This window comes from Eptesicus fuscus, chromosome 16 (genome assembly GCF_027574615.1).
Source record: "Eptesicus fuscus isolate TK198812 chromosome 16, DD_ASM_mEF_20220401, whole genome shotgun sequence".
NCBI classification, from domain to species: domain Eukaryota; kingdom Metazoa; phylum Chordata; class Mammalia; order Chiroptera; family Vespertilionidae; genus Eptesicus; species Eptesicus fuscus.
In genome coordinates this window covers 15545996-15563324 of record NC_072488.1, presented here as the reverse complement: position 1 = coordinate 15563324, position 17329 = coordinate 15545996, and the positions used below count along the sequence as shown (strand labels likewise).

At 35.4% G+C, this 17329-nt stretch overlaps 1 protein-coding gene across 2 annotated transcripts in view; it reads right to left on the bottom strand.

Moving 5' to 3' along the window:
- Positions 1-952: 952 nt before the first annotated feature.
- Positions 953-17329, bottom strand: part of BIRC6 (baculoviral IAP repeat containing 6) — a 188101-nt gene continuing 171724 nt past the window's right edge. For both annotated transcript variants that reach the window (XM_054728248.1, XM_054728250.1), the window contains exons 67-74: positions 14282-14427; positions 13596-13706; positions 12351-12568; positions 10688-10849; positions 7945-8022; positions 3340-3528; positions 2652-2786; positions 953-1637 (exon numbers count right to left, since the gene is read on the bottom strand). In XM_054728248.1, coding sequence (XP_054584223.1) covers positions 1458-1637; positions 2652-2786; positions 3340-3528; positions 7945-8022; positions 10688-10849; positions 12351-12568; positions 13596-13706; positions 14282-14427 — 1219 coding nt within the window. In that variant the 3' untranslated portion in view covers positions 953-1457. The remainder of the gene's footprint in view (positions 1638-2651; positions 2787-3339; positions 3529-7944; positions 8023-10687; positions 10850-12350; positions 12569-13595; positions 13707-14281; positions 14428-17329) is intronic.

Sequence of the window (17329 nt, the reverse complement as noted above, 5' to 3'; positions counted from 1 at the left end):
AGAGCAGTTGAGGGGACCAGGCCTGCAGGGGAGGGCAGTTGGGGGGAACCAGGCCTGCAGGGGAGGGCAGTTGGGGGTGACCAGGCCTGCAGGGGAGGGCAGTTAGGGGTGACCAGGCCCCACCGGGGAGGGCAGTTAGGGGCAATCAGGCTGGCAGGGGAGTGGTTAGTGGATGATCAGACTGGCAGGCAGAAGCGGTTAGGGGCAATCAGGAAGGCAGGCAGGTGAGCAGTTGGGAGCCAGCAGTCCTAGATTGTGAGAGGGATGTCCCAGATTAGAGAGGGTGCAGGCTGGGCTGAGGGACACACACACGCCTGAAAGAATTTTGTGCATCGGGCCTCTAGTTTTATATAAATACTGTCAAAAATCACCTTAGCTTTTCCTTTGTGATAATTGGTCTTATAAAAATATCCTTTCCTTTCCAATGCTTAGGTCTTGAAAGTGTCCAATTCTTTGTGTCCAAGTATTTCACACACAGCAAACTGTTTTAGAAATAAGACATACTAACACACCTAAGTCTTTATTTATTTGACTCTAGGAAGAGTTTGCATGAAAATGAGCCTATATGGCAGGTACAGAATGTACTGTAACAGCACCAGAGAGGTACCACCTCTCTGCTCTACAGAGCCTGTGTTTAATGCATACAGGTAACTTTAGTAATAAAACCAGAGTCCAGGAAGAAAAGGAGCCCTTTAGGGAAAAAATCAGTTTAAGGGTGACTTTTCAAATTAACCATTCCTTTCATATACTTAAATTCAAATAACAAATACATTCACAAGCCCAAATATTGGCATAGAATAAAATCATGTTCATTTATTTTTCTGCAATTAGAAGGCATAAAATTAAATATGTTGAATGTAATAAATTCATCCATACAAGTGCAAGTGTCCAACTATAACACATTTTAATGGCAGATTTATAATTTAAAAAATGTACCAGTAAATCAAAAAAGGAGTATGTCAATTAACTTTTATTGAAGTGTACGTAGGTCTTCAGAAATCAAATATGAGCATGAAGATATGGCCAAACATAAAATCTATCAAATTCAGTGAAAAGTTGCTGACTTCAAATAGTAGTTGTAAGAATGACCAATATATATTCTTTGTTAACAATCTCTCACTCTACAGTAAAAAAAAAATAAAATAAACATTCAGTAAACATTCTTTCCTAAGGTAGTTTCCCTTATATATCAGTGATTTATCCATTTCTTTGTATACATAAATTTGTTCAACATACCAATCAGTGGTTCTCACAATTGAAAAATAAAAGCACAAAAAAGTTTACACTCTTGTACAGGTAAATAAAAGATCACCTTGAATTAAACTGGATCTCCTTAAGGGCATAGTATAGTTTCAGTTTCATTACCTATTACATAATTAGTTTCTTACATACAAATATTGACATATTTGGCTTGTGCTTCAAAGCCTTTGTGTCTATGAAGTCCATGTCAATGCAGCTCATAATTTGAAGTCACTGGGGAGTTCTTTACTGCTGCTGGGTTTGACCTGATCGTGCATGAGTGTCCCCTCAGCACCTGCTGTGGCACTGCACATTTCCGAGGCGTCTTCAACATCAGGGTCCAAGCCGTCAGGACAGGGAAGTTTTAGCAGCTCTTCCCGTAGCTGAGCAGTGTGACGCTACACAGGGAAATGAGTGATGTCAGATTTGCAATCCAAGGAATTCTAACACAGTATCATTTGAGGGAAGAGTTAGGTTTAAAACAAAATCCAAAGCACAGGCCAACAAATACTTATTGAGCGCTTTTCTTATGCTACTGTCACAGAGAGAGGACAAAACTGGCAAAACATCTCTCCGAGTGATTGATGTTGAAAAGCCCTGAGTAGCATGGTAGAATGAGAGTTACATGGCAAAAGGTTAGTGAGAGGGTAGGGTTTTACAATGGAGGCAGAAGTATTCATTGCTCTAGTTGATAAAAAGAGAAACAGTTCTATAATAATGGGGCAAAATAAAACTAGCTTGGGGGATACAAATGTTAAAGAGGAAAATAATTTTCTTTCTAAAAGTTTTTAAAATAGAAATCTTCAAGTTAGAATGATCCAGTAGAGATGGAGAAAATTGAAGATAGGAAGAGGGAAGATAATTGGTGGAGGATGAAAGAAACAGGGGGAATAAGAACAAATATTATGAGGCAGGAGAAAAAAATCTCCAAAACCATCCTGTTTTACATGTCCATTTCATGAATGCCCAGGTTGAAAACAATTGCTCACCTCCCCCAAAACAGGTCTGTATAACAGATGCCTCCACCAATTAGCTGTTGGAGGTTCTACAGCTACCATCTCCCTCATTACTCCAAGTAATAAAATTCTGGAAGGTAAATAAATGGCCTAAGGAAAAGCTAAAGGAATTAAAGATTCATTTACAGAGTATATTTTGTTGTCATCAGCTTCAAACAACTGGATAAAAAAAGCTCCTGTACCTATTTTTTTATTTTAGGAACTGTTGATTCATTGTGGAAACTAACATAACTTTTTAATAGACTTCTGTGTAGCAATTTAGGCCTCTGAACTTAAATTTTACATTTCTTTGATTCCCTCCCATCCTTTACCATCAGGTAGCCATGGTTCTGTCAATGCATATACAACTCTTCTTTAAAAGCCATCAACAGGGCTCATGCTCGGAGGCTTACTCACCTTGAGGGCTGCTGCATGGTGAGACATAGTTCTGCCTACCCGCTTATCACTGCTGTACTGCTGGATGTCGGCAATCCACTCCTCACACTGGGCCATGATCTCAACTCTTTTCAAGTAAAAATGTTTGTGTATAACCTTAAAAATAAAACAAGCAAAGGAACAAAATGTGTTCTGGTCAGAAATGAAAAGACAAAGTATGTAGCATTACAAAGGAATGATATTTAAAAGACAATGCAATTTTTCCTCTCCATAAAACTCAATTTAGTGAACTCTACATTATTAACAGGGAAGAATTAGGTTTATGACATCACATGATATATGTAAAATCTCCCAGTTCTAGAGCGGAAAATAATGCCTAATCCCAAACAGATTCAAATAGTTAAATCCTATCCAGAGAGAATAAGGCATATATAATACAATGCAATATATTCAGAAGGTGAATGTAAATGAACAAATGACCAGGAGAAAAGAATTAGGAAACTACTGACAACAGAAAACTGTCAAAATGTAGTCAGATGTCTTTTAGGAAGTAGGTGGTTTTAAAATTCATTAATACTGATTTTTTATTAAAAACTATAATAAATTTAGTATAATGTAAATACTCCAAATATAAAGGCAAGTACAATCCTAATAAACTATATTCCATAATGTCTTTAATAAAGTATTCCATTAATTTTATTGAACATACCTCTTTAAAGCATGGTGAGGGGTTTCTGATTTGTTCTAGCATTGCCCACTTAACTGTTGCCTGTCGAATGTTCCCGTCATATTCTCGAGAACTCTGTGTGCCACTGGGAGTCCCTCTAGACCGTTCATATCCTGGTTCATTAAAATAAGGCTCAGCTACTAATATAAGAGACTGAACAGACACCAACACCTGAGCAACAAAGAAATTAAAAATACTTATAATGGGAAATTTTAACTAACAGTAAACTGATATCTGCTTTATCAACCAGGATTTTCTTTTACATATTATTATCAGCATAAAATTAATCTTAGTAATTATAAGACTGAACTACTTTATTATTGAAGCAAAATTAAAATGGGTACAGTAAAGTCTTGAGCATAAAGCGTGCAGGAGGCAACCAATTGATGTGTCTCTATCACATCGATGTTGCTCTCTCTGTCTCTCCCCCTCCCTTCCACTCTCTCTAAAAATCAATGGAAGAAAATATCCTCAGGTGAGGATTAACAAAAAAGAGCTACCTGGATTCAAACGAAGAAATAGTATTTATCATAGCTACATGTGGACAAAGAGTTTTCTTAGAATATGAATTCAAAATGATTTGGTAATTAACAGAAAAATGTCTTCTACATACCATAGTATATTATTACATATAGAGGACTGGCGTATGAAATTCGTACACTCGGGGGGAGGAAGGTCCTCAGCCCGGCCTGCACCCTCTCAGTCCGGGAGCCCTCGGGGGGATGTTCGACTGACGGCTTAGGCCTGCTCCCCAGGGACATCCTTAGTGCTGCCATGGAGGCGGGAGAGGCTCCCGCCACTGCCGCTGCACTCCCCAGCCATAAGCTTCTGGCTGAGTAGAGCTCCCCCTGTGGGAGCGCACTGACCACAAGGGGGCAGCTCCTGTATTAAGCGTCTGCCCCCTGGTGGTCAGTGCGCGTCATAGCGTCCGGTCATTCCGCTGCTCGGTCAATTTGCATATTAGCCTTTTATTATATAGGATGGCTATATTTAAGTTAACTTAATAAACAATGTATTTCATTCCATAATGTAGGTTCACTGATTCTTAGTCAATTCTTTGATATTTTTATAACAGCAAGAGCTAGACTTTAATAGGCTGAATTTACTGTCCCTCTTCTATTTAGCTTCACATTAGCATTCACAAAATTATAAGAAATTCTCATTGTAATTTGTTTAAGAACTGACTAAATAAAAAACTACCTTTGTCAAAACAAAAAAAGTTAACCATTGTATGGTCTTCTACCAGACCAGTCAACTAGTCAGCAATCTTGTCTCCTACAGTTTTATGTATTCATTTGGTCCTCATAGTCCCACCATTATCCATTCTGTTAACTTAGTCTTATCTTTAGAATATCCACCACTTTGTCATATTCCTTCCTCCTGCCCCACTCCCATTAGGAATTATTAACTTCAAATTTCTTTTTTATTTTCATGCTATGTCTTGTCAAGGATTTAATTCTTTGATTTGATACAATATATTAAAAATTTTATATATATATTTCAAACACAGGAAAGTACAAAATATACAATCCAAAATATTAATTTGCAATAAAAGCGATATAATGTGAAATAACAACAACATGTTTGGGTTGAGGAAAAGAAACAATCAAAATTAGTAAAATGCCTTAAGTCTTTCAAAACAGTTTTTTAAGTCTCTCTGGAAAATTAAGCTATTGAATAGGATTGTGATCAGTGGCTGATTTCAAGAATTTTCCATTTCAAGAAAAATAGTATTATATATTTAATATTTATAACCATTCTTAAATGGTTGATGATCTGAACCATTAAATATGTTTAACTCCTCTTGCATATGACATCTTTATTAACATCCAACTGGAACAAACCTCTCACAAGACATTATATACATTACTAGAGGCCTGGTGCACAAATTGGTGCACAGGTGGGGTCCCTCAGCCTGGCTAGCAATGGGGGCCAACTGGGGCAGGCCAGCCGGGGGGAGGGGCTGTGGAAGGTTGGCTAGCCAGGGGGAGGGACCATGGGAGGTTGGCCATCCACGGGAGGTTGGCTGTGGGAGCGCACTGACCATGAGGGGGAAGCTCCTGCATTGAGCATCTGCCCCCTGGTGGTCAGTGCTCGTGATAGCTACTGGAACGGTCGCTTAGGCTTTTATATATATATATAGACTAGAGGCCCAGTGCATGATTGAATCATGCACGTGTAGGGTTCCCTACACGCTTTCGCTTTCCATCACAGGGGAGCTGGGTGCCTGTCTGCTGGTGTACCAGGCCTTTCGGAAGCCTCCGGGCCCGGCGGAGGCTTCTGAAAGGCCTGGTGCCTGAGCGAACAGGCACCCAGCTCCCCTGCTTTTGATGGTCCGCGGTGGGATGTGAGCTCGCTGCCCCAGGAGCGATGCCACAGCCATGGCACAGACGCTGAGCTCGCGCCGCCAGCTCAGCATCCCGCTGGCCCAATCGGCTACCCCGGCCACCCCGAGTCCCACCCCCTGCGCCTCCCGCTGGCCCAATCGTGGGCGAAGCAGAGTAATGGTAATTTACATATTACCATTTTATTAGGTAGGATAAATAAGGACAATAAAAACCAGTAACATGATCAATATCAAAATTTGGTGCTACTGATAAAATGTAATTGTTGGTGGCAATTCTAATGAATAATGTGACTTTTGATTTTAAATTATGCAAATAGTCAAGACAATTACTAGGTTATAGCTAGATATAAGACCTATGGCATAAGACTAAAATATGTGACATTTTTATTAAATAAATGTTATTCTTTTAGGAATCTCATTACTAAGAAACAAAGCAATTCTAATAATGACTATCACTGTTCAAAGTATTTTGGGGATTTTTTCAATATGCTTTTATTGATTTTGAGAGAGAGAGATAGAAACATTGATCGGCTGCCTCCTGCATGCCCCCTACTGGGGTATGTGCCTAATCAGAAATCAAACCCTCTACCTCTTAGTGCATGGGTTGATGCTCAACCATTAAGCAACACCAGCCAGGCTTGGGAATCTTTTTACTTATATAGAGCCTTCAAATATTTTTGTGGAAGATGTCCAAGCTGGCAAAAGTACTTTTATCCTTTTTGTACATGATAAATCAAAGTGTAAAACATCTTTGGGTCTGAAACTCTAACTAAAAAGAAATCAAGTTTTCCTGAGACCCTGTAGCCTGCTTCTTCTTCCTTTCTTTTTTTTTTTTTTAAGGTTTTTTTTTTCTGAAATCAATAAAAAAATTTTTTTTAAATGGTTCCAATTCACATATAAGTCTAATTTACTTAATGAAAAATAGGATATCTCTGAGTTTCCTTTCATAGTAAAACTCATAAGCTTAGTTTATGTTGTCAAGAGTAACGGGCACATAGAAAAAATATTTGAAGGGGTTGAAGTTTTTTTAATAGAACTGACATAATTATTTTTAAAATGAAGTAGTAGTTACTTGGAGAAATATTCTATTAAGTTCCTTAATTACTTTGTATGAATTACCTAACCTTTTTTTTTTTTTTAAATATATATTTTATTGATTTTTTACAGAGAGGAAGGGAGAGGGACAGAGAGTTAGAAACATCGATGAGATAGAAACATCGATCAGCTGCCTTCCGCACACCCCCTATTGGGGATGTGCCCACAACCAAGGTACATGCCCTCGACCGGAATCGAACCTGGACCTTTCAGTCCGCAGACCGACACTCTATCCACTGAGCCAAACCGGTTTTGGCTTACCTAACCTTTTTTTCTTGGTTTCCATAATGGCAAAAAGGAAAAAATTGTAGTTTTATTTCTCTATTTCATAGGATGTGACAGGTCTTTCAGAGAGTCAAAAATAAGTGACAGCCTAAAATATTTTTCATATCTTCTTTAAACTATTTCAAAATAAGAATGTAGGAAAAGAATCTTCTCAGGGTAGGTCAACTTTAGTAGGTTTACCTGAGGATAATTTATGATGGTCTTTATTAAAAACAGTAAACTGTATATGTGAATTTAAACTATGATGTAGCAACAATTTGTTTGTTTCTTTAATAAACAAGTAACAAAGTTAATTTATGTTAATATGCTTATTTTTTTCATTTCTTTGCTAGGATCCAGAACTATAAAGATATCAGCAAGAAACATTAGATGGGATGTTAAATAACACTTTATTTTCTGTGCTCAAATGGTGTGTGGAAACTAACTTATAAAATTTGAGACAGTACTTCTGAGCCTCAAATGAATCCCATTACTAACTAGATTACAGAAGAACTATATCCTAGAAATATGTAATACCAGGAATTTATTAAAGTCTACTTACATGAATTTAAGCCCTGTAGTAACTGGGAGATGGGATCATCTGTCTTACCTGTTGCATCATAGTGTACATTAAAGGTAACTTAGGGAATATTTAAAAGGCAATTTTGACAAAATGTAATTTCTGTCTTATGTCTGATTTTGATTCTAAACTCCAAATGAGATGCACCAACTGCTCACCTATTAGCTATTTAATATTGATTTCCTATAAATCTATCTCTTTTTTGTTTGGTTTATTGTTTATTCTCAGCCACTAAAACAATTTTTTCAAATATAAGTAGCTCTACATTTTCTAAGTGAAACTGTCAGAGAAATTTGTTTACTTGCAAAAAGCTTGAGGTCTGAGGATTCCACTTCTCTTCTGGTCTTCCATGCCATGTATTTAATATGCTTAAACAAACCTGAGGAATAAAGAGAAAAACATAGACAGAACTGAAAGGAGTGCTTTTTAAAAGCAAACTGTCACAACTAAGAGTAAAAGTGAAATGCTAATATGACAAAGTATCTCAGTTTTATGTCCCCAATCTACACCCTAAGGGTTAGTCTGTTAAAACAAATTAACATCTTTAGATGTGATGTGATAGCAATAACGAAAAATGCATCAATACCTACTATACATTAAATACAATTAACATTTCTAAATAAAAAAATAACTTTTCCAAATAAAAATCAGTGAGGAAAAGTGATACTACTTTTCATTTTTAAAAATCTTTTTCAAATTTTATAAATTTTGAAATTTGGGCATAACTTCATAGATCCTGACTTCATATTTGCCTCTGCATTCAATTAGTTGCAATATATTGTTTTGGTTGAAGTACATGGGTAAAATATGGCCTCACATGACCATCAATTTGGAAAGAGGAGGACCTCACAGATACCGTGAAAAGGTCTTGAGGATCAAACTTTAAGACATATTATATACTTGTTCATTCAGATAGCAAGAATGAACTCAAATTATTTGCCAATAACAGTTTAACATAGAGCAATACTTCAAAATCCATGTATTTTGCAGTATTGGTTTCAGAGCATTAAGAGAAGAGCAGGGAGATGTACTGCTTTCGGGGAAAATAAAACCAGGGACATTTTATCTATTCTTATGAATTAATTGAAAAGCAGAGTAGTCCATTTCCCTGCTGTTCTCTTAATGAATTCATTTAACAGGTAATTTCATGAATAATTTTAAAAGACTTTGTGTTATTATTTAAAGTACTAAAAGCCTGATGCACTGCCGGCACCGGCTTTCCTCTGGCACCCGGGACCCGGGCTGCTTCCCTCCTCCAGCCGCAGGCACCGGGACCTGGGCTGGCTTCCCTCCAGCCCCGGCTTTGTTAGGAGGGATGTCCGGAATGGCGACTGGGAGATGTTCAGTCTAATTAGCATATTACCTTTTATTATTATAGATTGTCAGATATACCATCCCATTTGATATCAAAAGCATCCCTATGGCTACCAATGGCAGGTATTCTTATCCCTATAGATCTTTTTTTTTTTTTAAAATATATTTTATTGATTTTTTACAGAGAGGAAGAGAGAGGGATAGAGAGTTAGAAACTTCGATGAGAGAGAAACATCGATCAGCTGCCTCTTGCACACCCCCTACTGGGGATGTGCCCGCAACCAAGGTACATGCCCTTGACCGGAATCGAACCTGGGACCCTTGAGTCCGCAGGCGTCGACGCTCTATCCACTGAGCCAAACCGGTTTCGGCATTATCCCTATAGATCTTGAACCCAAATAAATGTTTAGTGACCGAGAATAAATGTTACCAGTATGTAATAGAACAAAAACTATGTAATTCAGGATACTGGACCCTCAAGCCCTTACCCTACCCTCTTCTCTATACCAGTAAGTCTTGAGAAAGTAATTTCTTAAATAAATTTCAACATTTTACACTAAAACTCTTTTCATGTTCCAGTCTCTCTCTCTCTCTCTCTCTCTCTCTCTCTCTCTCTCTCTCTCTCTCTCTCTCTCTCTCTCTAAGTAAAGTCAGCCTTGCTATTTCCTCTTCTTTGCTTAGTTATAAAGGACCTGCTTTGCTTTCCCAAAAAAAGTAGGTCTATCTGTGAAATAAATCTCCTGAAATAAACCCAAAAATCAAATTCCAGTTTTATGACATGAGCTTATGATGAAGACAAAATGATACTTGCAAGCCCAGATCTGAGGCAGGCTGTACCTTTTGAAAATAGAAAGGCAAAACCAAGGGAAAACTTGAGTCATCTTTAATATACCAATAAACCTCTAGCACTTGCTATTCTCATAGTATCAAAGTAGAGTCTGCATGTGAAGTCTATAAATTTTTTCTGACCTTATAATGATTTTCAAACATTAAATACTCTCAGCATGGAATTTACTGCTGAAATTTCATCCAACTGTCCAAAATTACTTTGAAAAGTGATGGCTGTTCTTTTGAGTCAAATTTTAGAAGTCATTTTCAAATTTGATTTCAAATTTTATGAAATAATTTTTATTATCATTGATTTCAAATTTTATGAAATCATTTTTATTAAACTCGTTTGTCAACTTTTGGGGTGGTGGTGGTGATAGGAATGCATCTTACCATTTATAAGAAAATATAAAACATTTTAACATAAATTAAAGTTCACAGTTATTTCTACCACAGGAAAAAAACTGGATAGTTATGATTGAAGAGAAAGTTATTATATGCAAAAAAAGGAACATAGATGTTTGCCATTCATCTAGCTTCAGGCACTTCTGAAAAGATAACTGGAATTGGAGACAGGGAAAGTAAAGAAAAGTGAGAGGCAAAGACAGACATCTGGCTACTATCTCCAGATGGGAGGAAGCTCTCAATTGGCCAAGGAACATGTTAAGTAAGTTAGTACCTCAGTAACTTAAGACGGTACTTGCTTCTTAATACTGTGTGTTTCTGCCCCTTTCGGTTCCTTCTCTCTCGTTCCTTAAGCTAATCTTTGCACACAGGGAGAGAAGCCTGAAGAAAGCTATGTACTATGAAAATATAACCAAAACGAAATTTTTGTTCAAATTACAAAGAAACTTTGGTCACAACACTTTGGCACTAGAAACAAAAGACTGTAATTATATTACCTTGCCATCATTATAAAGGTTTGGATTGAATCGCACGCTATGGCCACCAGTTGTTTCTAGATTCACAAGAGGGGGTGAACTGGGATAATCTTGAGGAAAATATACATCAAACTCAAAGCAGCCATTTGCGTAAGGAGTGTCCGCTGGACCAGTTATTAGAACCTAGTATGCATATACAAACACACAAAAGTCTATGTTACTGTTCAACACTGATATGTAGGAAAACACAATCCAACATAAAAGAATAACCTTCTGACATTGTATATATACACCTCTATTAGAATGTGTAAAAATAAATACAGGACGAGGATATGGTTTTAAATTAAGAACAAATGACTTGGTTTTGATAAAAATGGACTGTTAAAAGATAGGTCTTTATTGGCAGCAGGAAAGCTTACCTTAAACATCAAATACCTTTTAAGTTACTTTTTTTTGAGAGCTTTCCTTCATAATAGTCTCTATAGCATTTTCAACAAGTTGAGATTCTAGGTACATTCATTATCATATCTCAAAGTTATGATGTTAATTTTTTGCTTTAATCTTCAGATAAGTTGATTTTTAAAAAAATAACTTACTTTTAATATTTTCCTCTGGGAGGAGACAAGTAGATAACAGAAATAAAGGTTCTCATGTGACAACTTATGACAAAAAGGTTTTGAGAGAACAGTAGGTATTTTCCTTAGGATTTCTGGTAGTCCAAAAAATAGCAAAGAACCCAACAGTGAGTGTCAGAATTATTTAACAAATTTTGTTTGAGCCACTCAACAGTTCTTTATTGTGCAATGCCTGAGCAGCAAAGCCTCTGTTTCTGAAAAGCTGCCTGTGGAGGTAAGTGGCACTAGTCTCCATCTGTGATAACTCTGATCTTTGCTTTGGGACTCCAATTTGGGATCCTTTATATTAGGTACAGCTTATTGCTTAACAGAGACAAAGTCACAAGTTTGAATTTATGTGATCTATTCAGTGATAACATAATTCCCTAAGTAATCATCCTATAATCGGTTCTATTGTTTTTAACAAGAAACAAGTAAGAGTGTGGCCATCTAGGCAAGGTCTATGAAATTTCTATTAAAAAAATATACAATGGAACAAAACAAAACAGCAAGCAAACAAAAGAACTTCTGCAAATCAATGGGTCAATAGTTTTCAGCAGAGTTATCTAAGGAAGACAGAATATTTAACCTATGAATTAAATCATAAATGTAAAGAAAGCACCTCCCCAGATACTCTTTTAAATCACCAGAGCTAAAGCATAAAGGTGCAAGTTATTTATTATTGTACTACCATTACTAAATTCATGGATCTTATTGATCTGTAAATACATAAGTTTCCTAAAAAATAAAAGAAAAAATAATTTTGAAGTCTGATAGTAGTATGAACATTAGAGAAGTATATTGGATGACAAGGTAGAAATTCTATCTTTTTTTTCTACTGGTCAGCATTAAATCCTTTGATACTATGCTCAACAAAGGTATTTTAGTATTTTCTTCTAAATCTTTATTTTGAACAGCAGCCTCATTCACATACTCTGAACTAACATTAGAAAAGAACTCCTTTCACTGACTCCAAAATGGTCAACAGAATTTTAAATTCACGCTATTTCTAGTGCTTTGTATGAATATTTTAATAGTCAGGGAAATACGGAGAAAGTGGCTTTGTCTACCTTCATGATGTCGAGTCGCTCCTCATCACAGCGCACAAACACACTAGATGACGACGAAAGAGGCAGTGAGGTCGAAAGTGTCACAGCTTCCTGAGCAAGGCGGCGGGCTCTGGCAGCACTGTTTGCATCGTTTGCATTTTTCACCTGAGACATGTAGTGGTAATTTACTTTAAAACCCAACTTCCCATCTTCATCTTCAGAAACCATCTCAAATGTATCTAAAAAGACAGAAAATAGAAACACTGAAGTAAAAAAAGAACCAGCATGGAGGACAGTTGTTTTAATGACAAAAATCACAAATAAATCACTAGCCCTTCTTCCCACTCAAAATGGAGAGGACTGCAATGTGGAAGAATAGTAAACTATAAACGTTAATGTAACACCTACTACTTCATGGATGGAATCTATAATGGAACAAAAAACAAGAAATGATTTATAATCTACAGTGTGGACACAGTGGTAGATTATATCAAGCAGCTAAATGACAATGCAAAGTAGTAATTTATTCTTAAATGAGTGGCATAAAATATTTTTGACAAAATAATTCAGAATAAGAAATATAAAAAAGTATTCTCACTGTATTTCTTTTTTAAAAAATTAAAAATAGAAAAGTCTTTATCTATTTCCCCTGATCTCAAAAATTCCAGGCTGAAGTTTACTCTTGTATTACTTCTGAAATTTAAGTTAATAGAATAAAAAAAGATTATTAATATTATTAATATTATTTTTTAAGTACTTTGACAAAGCGATAAATTTTGATCTTGTGTTTATATAATTCTAAATATATAAAAAAACATTAATGCTATATTATAATTAGTATTATATCAATCTTACCAAAAACTCAGTACAAGTTTCTAGGTAGGGTGTTTGGGTTAAATGATAAATCGGAAAATATATCTTCCTTCAAAGAGCTTATAGTCGTGCCTTCGTCCAGGCCAAGATATACAGAAATAGAGGTAAAGAAAGAATACAACTTTCTGCCTATTTGTTAGACATCTGGCTTTTGTTTTTTCTAGGTTTCTACTGAATCATGATTTCCAAATATAACTATAGCTCTGAATTCCAAGAGATAAAAAGATACAATTGTGTGTGTGTGTGTGTGTGTGTGCGTGTGTGTGTGTGTGTATAGAGAGGAAATATGAATAATTCACGGTACAAGCAAGTTTTAAAATCTTTAATTTACCAGAACACATTTCAATAACACCATTAAAAAAATCTGAAATGAATATTAAAATTTCAACTTACCGAACTGTAATCTCTTCATAACAGCCACATATTTTTCTTCAAGTGATTTCAATACTGATAAAGGTTTAGGTTTCATTGCCACCTTCTTTGAATATTCACCTAGTTTCTTTTCTATTAATTTTAGAAGATTAAAACAAAAAATAATTAACTTCCAGAGTTCAAATTTTGAGTTCAAAAAATTACCAAATTCTTGACAATCGTCTTCCTACTGAACGATTTTAAGAATTAAAAAAAATTCTATTTCATAACATAACTAATAGGGCTAAAAACCTCACCAATTTTAAAGCGTTAATTCATGAAATGGTAATTAGGTTTCATCCATTTAGTCAAAACAGCAGAAGTGAAATAGATAATTCAGAGTCATTTATATCTTCTGTTGCTATTACATGAAAATGCCAATGCTAACCAAGTTCTGACAGTATTAATATACTATTTTCTATCTCATACAATGGTATTTTTCCATTTCATGACTTTTAATGAGAAAAAATATATGATGCATGCTCAGGCTATAAAATTTAGTGTTAGCAATCATACATAGTAGATGAATATTTAGAGATTACTCATAATTAACTTAAAAACATGACATAGAAAAATCATTTTAGGTAAATGAACACCATTAGCATAGAGGAAAGAGAGAGTCAGTTTTCAGTAAGTAATGGAGCAGCATGAAAGAAGCAGAGCTGTACCCTGGTTTGCTTGCCGTAAACTGGTCGTGGCTGCATAAACGATCTCTGCAGTCCTTTGGATATCTGGTACCAAAAGAGTAAGTCCTTCTGGTTCTTGATCAGATGCATCTGGTTTTACTCCTGTTTTAGCATTTTCCCTTTTAGATCTAAAGAAATTTTTTAATTTGGAAAAAAATGAAGAAACATTAAGATTTTAAGATTGAAAAATAAATATCTCCATAAGTCAACAAAAGTAGTTAAAAATCAAAATGATAGTGTGCATTTCATCTGATATACACATGATATATATCAGAGGTAGTTTAAATTAGATTTATTATTGCATCTGGTCCGATAATGCTTAGCTAACATAATAAATAAAGTGTTGGCTAGATTTTCCCTCCAAACATAAAAATAAACAAGAGATAAACATTGTAGAAATGTCATACTGTAAAAAGACCCAGATACCTGATGTGTCTTTGAATACACAACTTTAAAATCATACTTTTAGTAATTGTAAATATCTAGAAATAGAAAAATCACGTCTATATGTAAAAGTCATAGGTATCTGTCCTGTCTTCTAAGATTTAGGAACCAAAGAACCACATATACTTTTAAATTTCACTCTTCCTATATTTCACTCAGAGTATATTCATACCCAGGTAGGGGGGTATTCCATAGTAAAGTACAGGTTCACTATTAATGTATCTTAACACAGTGTGCTTCTATATACTGAAACTTAATATAAACACCAAGTTCTAGAGCATAATTATCTAAAAGATAATCCTCTTATTCCCTATTCAGGGTCTAAAGTGTAAGCAACCTTCTATCAAATTGTGTATCATAATAAGATGTGTTACAGCAAGGTTTCAGTGTATGTATAAGGCATCAAAATGTTTCTAAAAATTTTCTAGATGTATGCAGTAGTATTTACTACAAGATTCACTGGAAATAACAACTAAATATCAATTGCCTTTTTCCTATTTCAATTATCAGCATGTTATTCACACAATAAACATCATTACACTACTGCTTAGGTACTAAAAATATACATATTTACTAATTCATTATTAAATAATTTTAAACAAATGAAAATCACATATTTAAAGTATTTCTGCTAAGATCTGATCTAAACTACACATTACTTATTTATCTAGTTGCATACCTACCAACAAAAGGACTTAACTATTACACTAGTATTTTACAAAGTGGGCATGGAGCCTTAGAGAACTATGAAAGACTAACAGAAAGTAGAAGAGCCCTTAACAAAATAATTATTATCTATGTACAAATGAACTGTTCTTTATCACAAAGACAAAAACCTGCTCAGAAAAGAAGAGGTAAATTAAAAAGAGCCACTCAGTGTGTAGCAAGCATAGAAGGATACATTATGCATGTATTTTGAATGGGCTCCCAAGATGTTTTTAACTATAAAGTACATACTACCTCACCTGACAAGGTGATTTAAGTGAAGAGAGATACTATGTCACTAGGTTAATACCTTTTCTCCTAGGCTCTCTTAACTTCCCTGACTCCTTATAAGAAGTCAGAGAGAACACATGGCCAATTTTCCTTTGTCACTCAGGAACCACTTGATAGATCTCACACTATATACCATTTTAGTCTTCAACTTCTGTATGTGTAGGTATATGTTTGCATATGTATGTAAGGAAATATAGTGAATGTTTTAAAACTAAAATGTCATTTTTACTGCTAGAATCAAAGGTAATGCATCTTTATACCTATAAAGTAAAGACTATAGTATAATAGTGAGTTTGACCATTTTCTTACTAAAGATATGATTTTGGTAGACAAGCTCAAACAGTCTCAAGTTCTGTATTTAGCAATAGCTATTCACAATCAGTATCAAGCACAGAGAGTCAAGAAAAGTGTATTAGCTGTTTGACAGCACCTCCTTTGAATTTATAAGGACTCTCTCTCCCCAATTATAAAGAATTCTCTACCTATAGCAGGGCTTAAAATATTCTTAACAGGGCCACTGAAGCATAACAGGAAAACAACAGTAAATAGTTTGAGAACACAGAAGAGTTATGGTAATAGCTTTAAAAGATGGTTTTCTAAAAATCTATCATCCATCAGTTGACCTCAAATAAAGATTCACTTAAAGAAGCATATCTTGCCAAGCAGAGAAGGAAGATAGGGGAGTAAAGCTCATTTTTCCAGAATTAAGGTATTTTCACCTTGAAGAAACAAGAACCTCTGGTCTGGAGAGTAAACTGTATCAATGCAATTTAGGGCAAGTTACCCTGGAAAACTACTGATTCTAAATTTCAAGCCCTATTCATGAATACCAATTTTCTAATTCCAGTTTGGGAAAGATGACTGATAGGAGAAATCCCTATTATTAAAATGGTGCAACTAATTAGAATGGGAAATTCTATTATAAATTTTGTATAGCAAAATAAATAATGAAAAAGTGCTAACATCCACAGAAGTTTAAAAGTACTATTTTTTACACTAAATGTGTACAAGAAATGATCATATACATCTCATATTGAAGACAATGGTTCACTCATAAAGCTGATAAACCTTAGACCTTTACAACCAGGTTCTAATGAGAAATTTTTATGTCAACAGTCTTTTTGGCAAAAACATATGGGGGAAAAAGAGACACTCTCCAAAAAAAAAAGAGTAGTTCAAATATAGGAAGAACACAAACTACCTACCTAATACTACAACTAGTCATTGTCTGACATTGCGCTACAGCCAGTAGTCTCTTTTCTATGAAAGTTGCAGGTTACTGTCAACCCATATGTAGGCCCAGCTCATGAAAAAAGGCCATACCTTAGCTCACATCCTGAAGTCTGTGTGAAAAGCTATTTGAGTTCAAGGCACCTAGCTGGAAGTAGGTCTTTGAGACTGACAATGGATCCAACATGGTAAAAGCAATCAGCGACGGCCGCTACCATGGTATCCGCTGCTCTGTGCATACGTTGAATCTGGTTGTGATCACTGCCCTGAAGAAATACGAGGAATCAACTGAAGTTTCTACTATTGCACAGAATTATCTGCAAACATTTTCCACTCTGCTGTGAATTCCAACTAAACAGC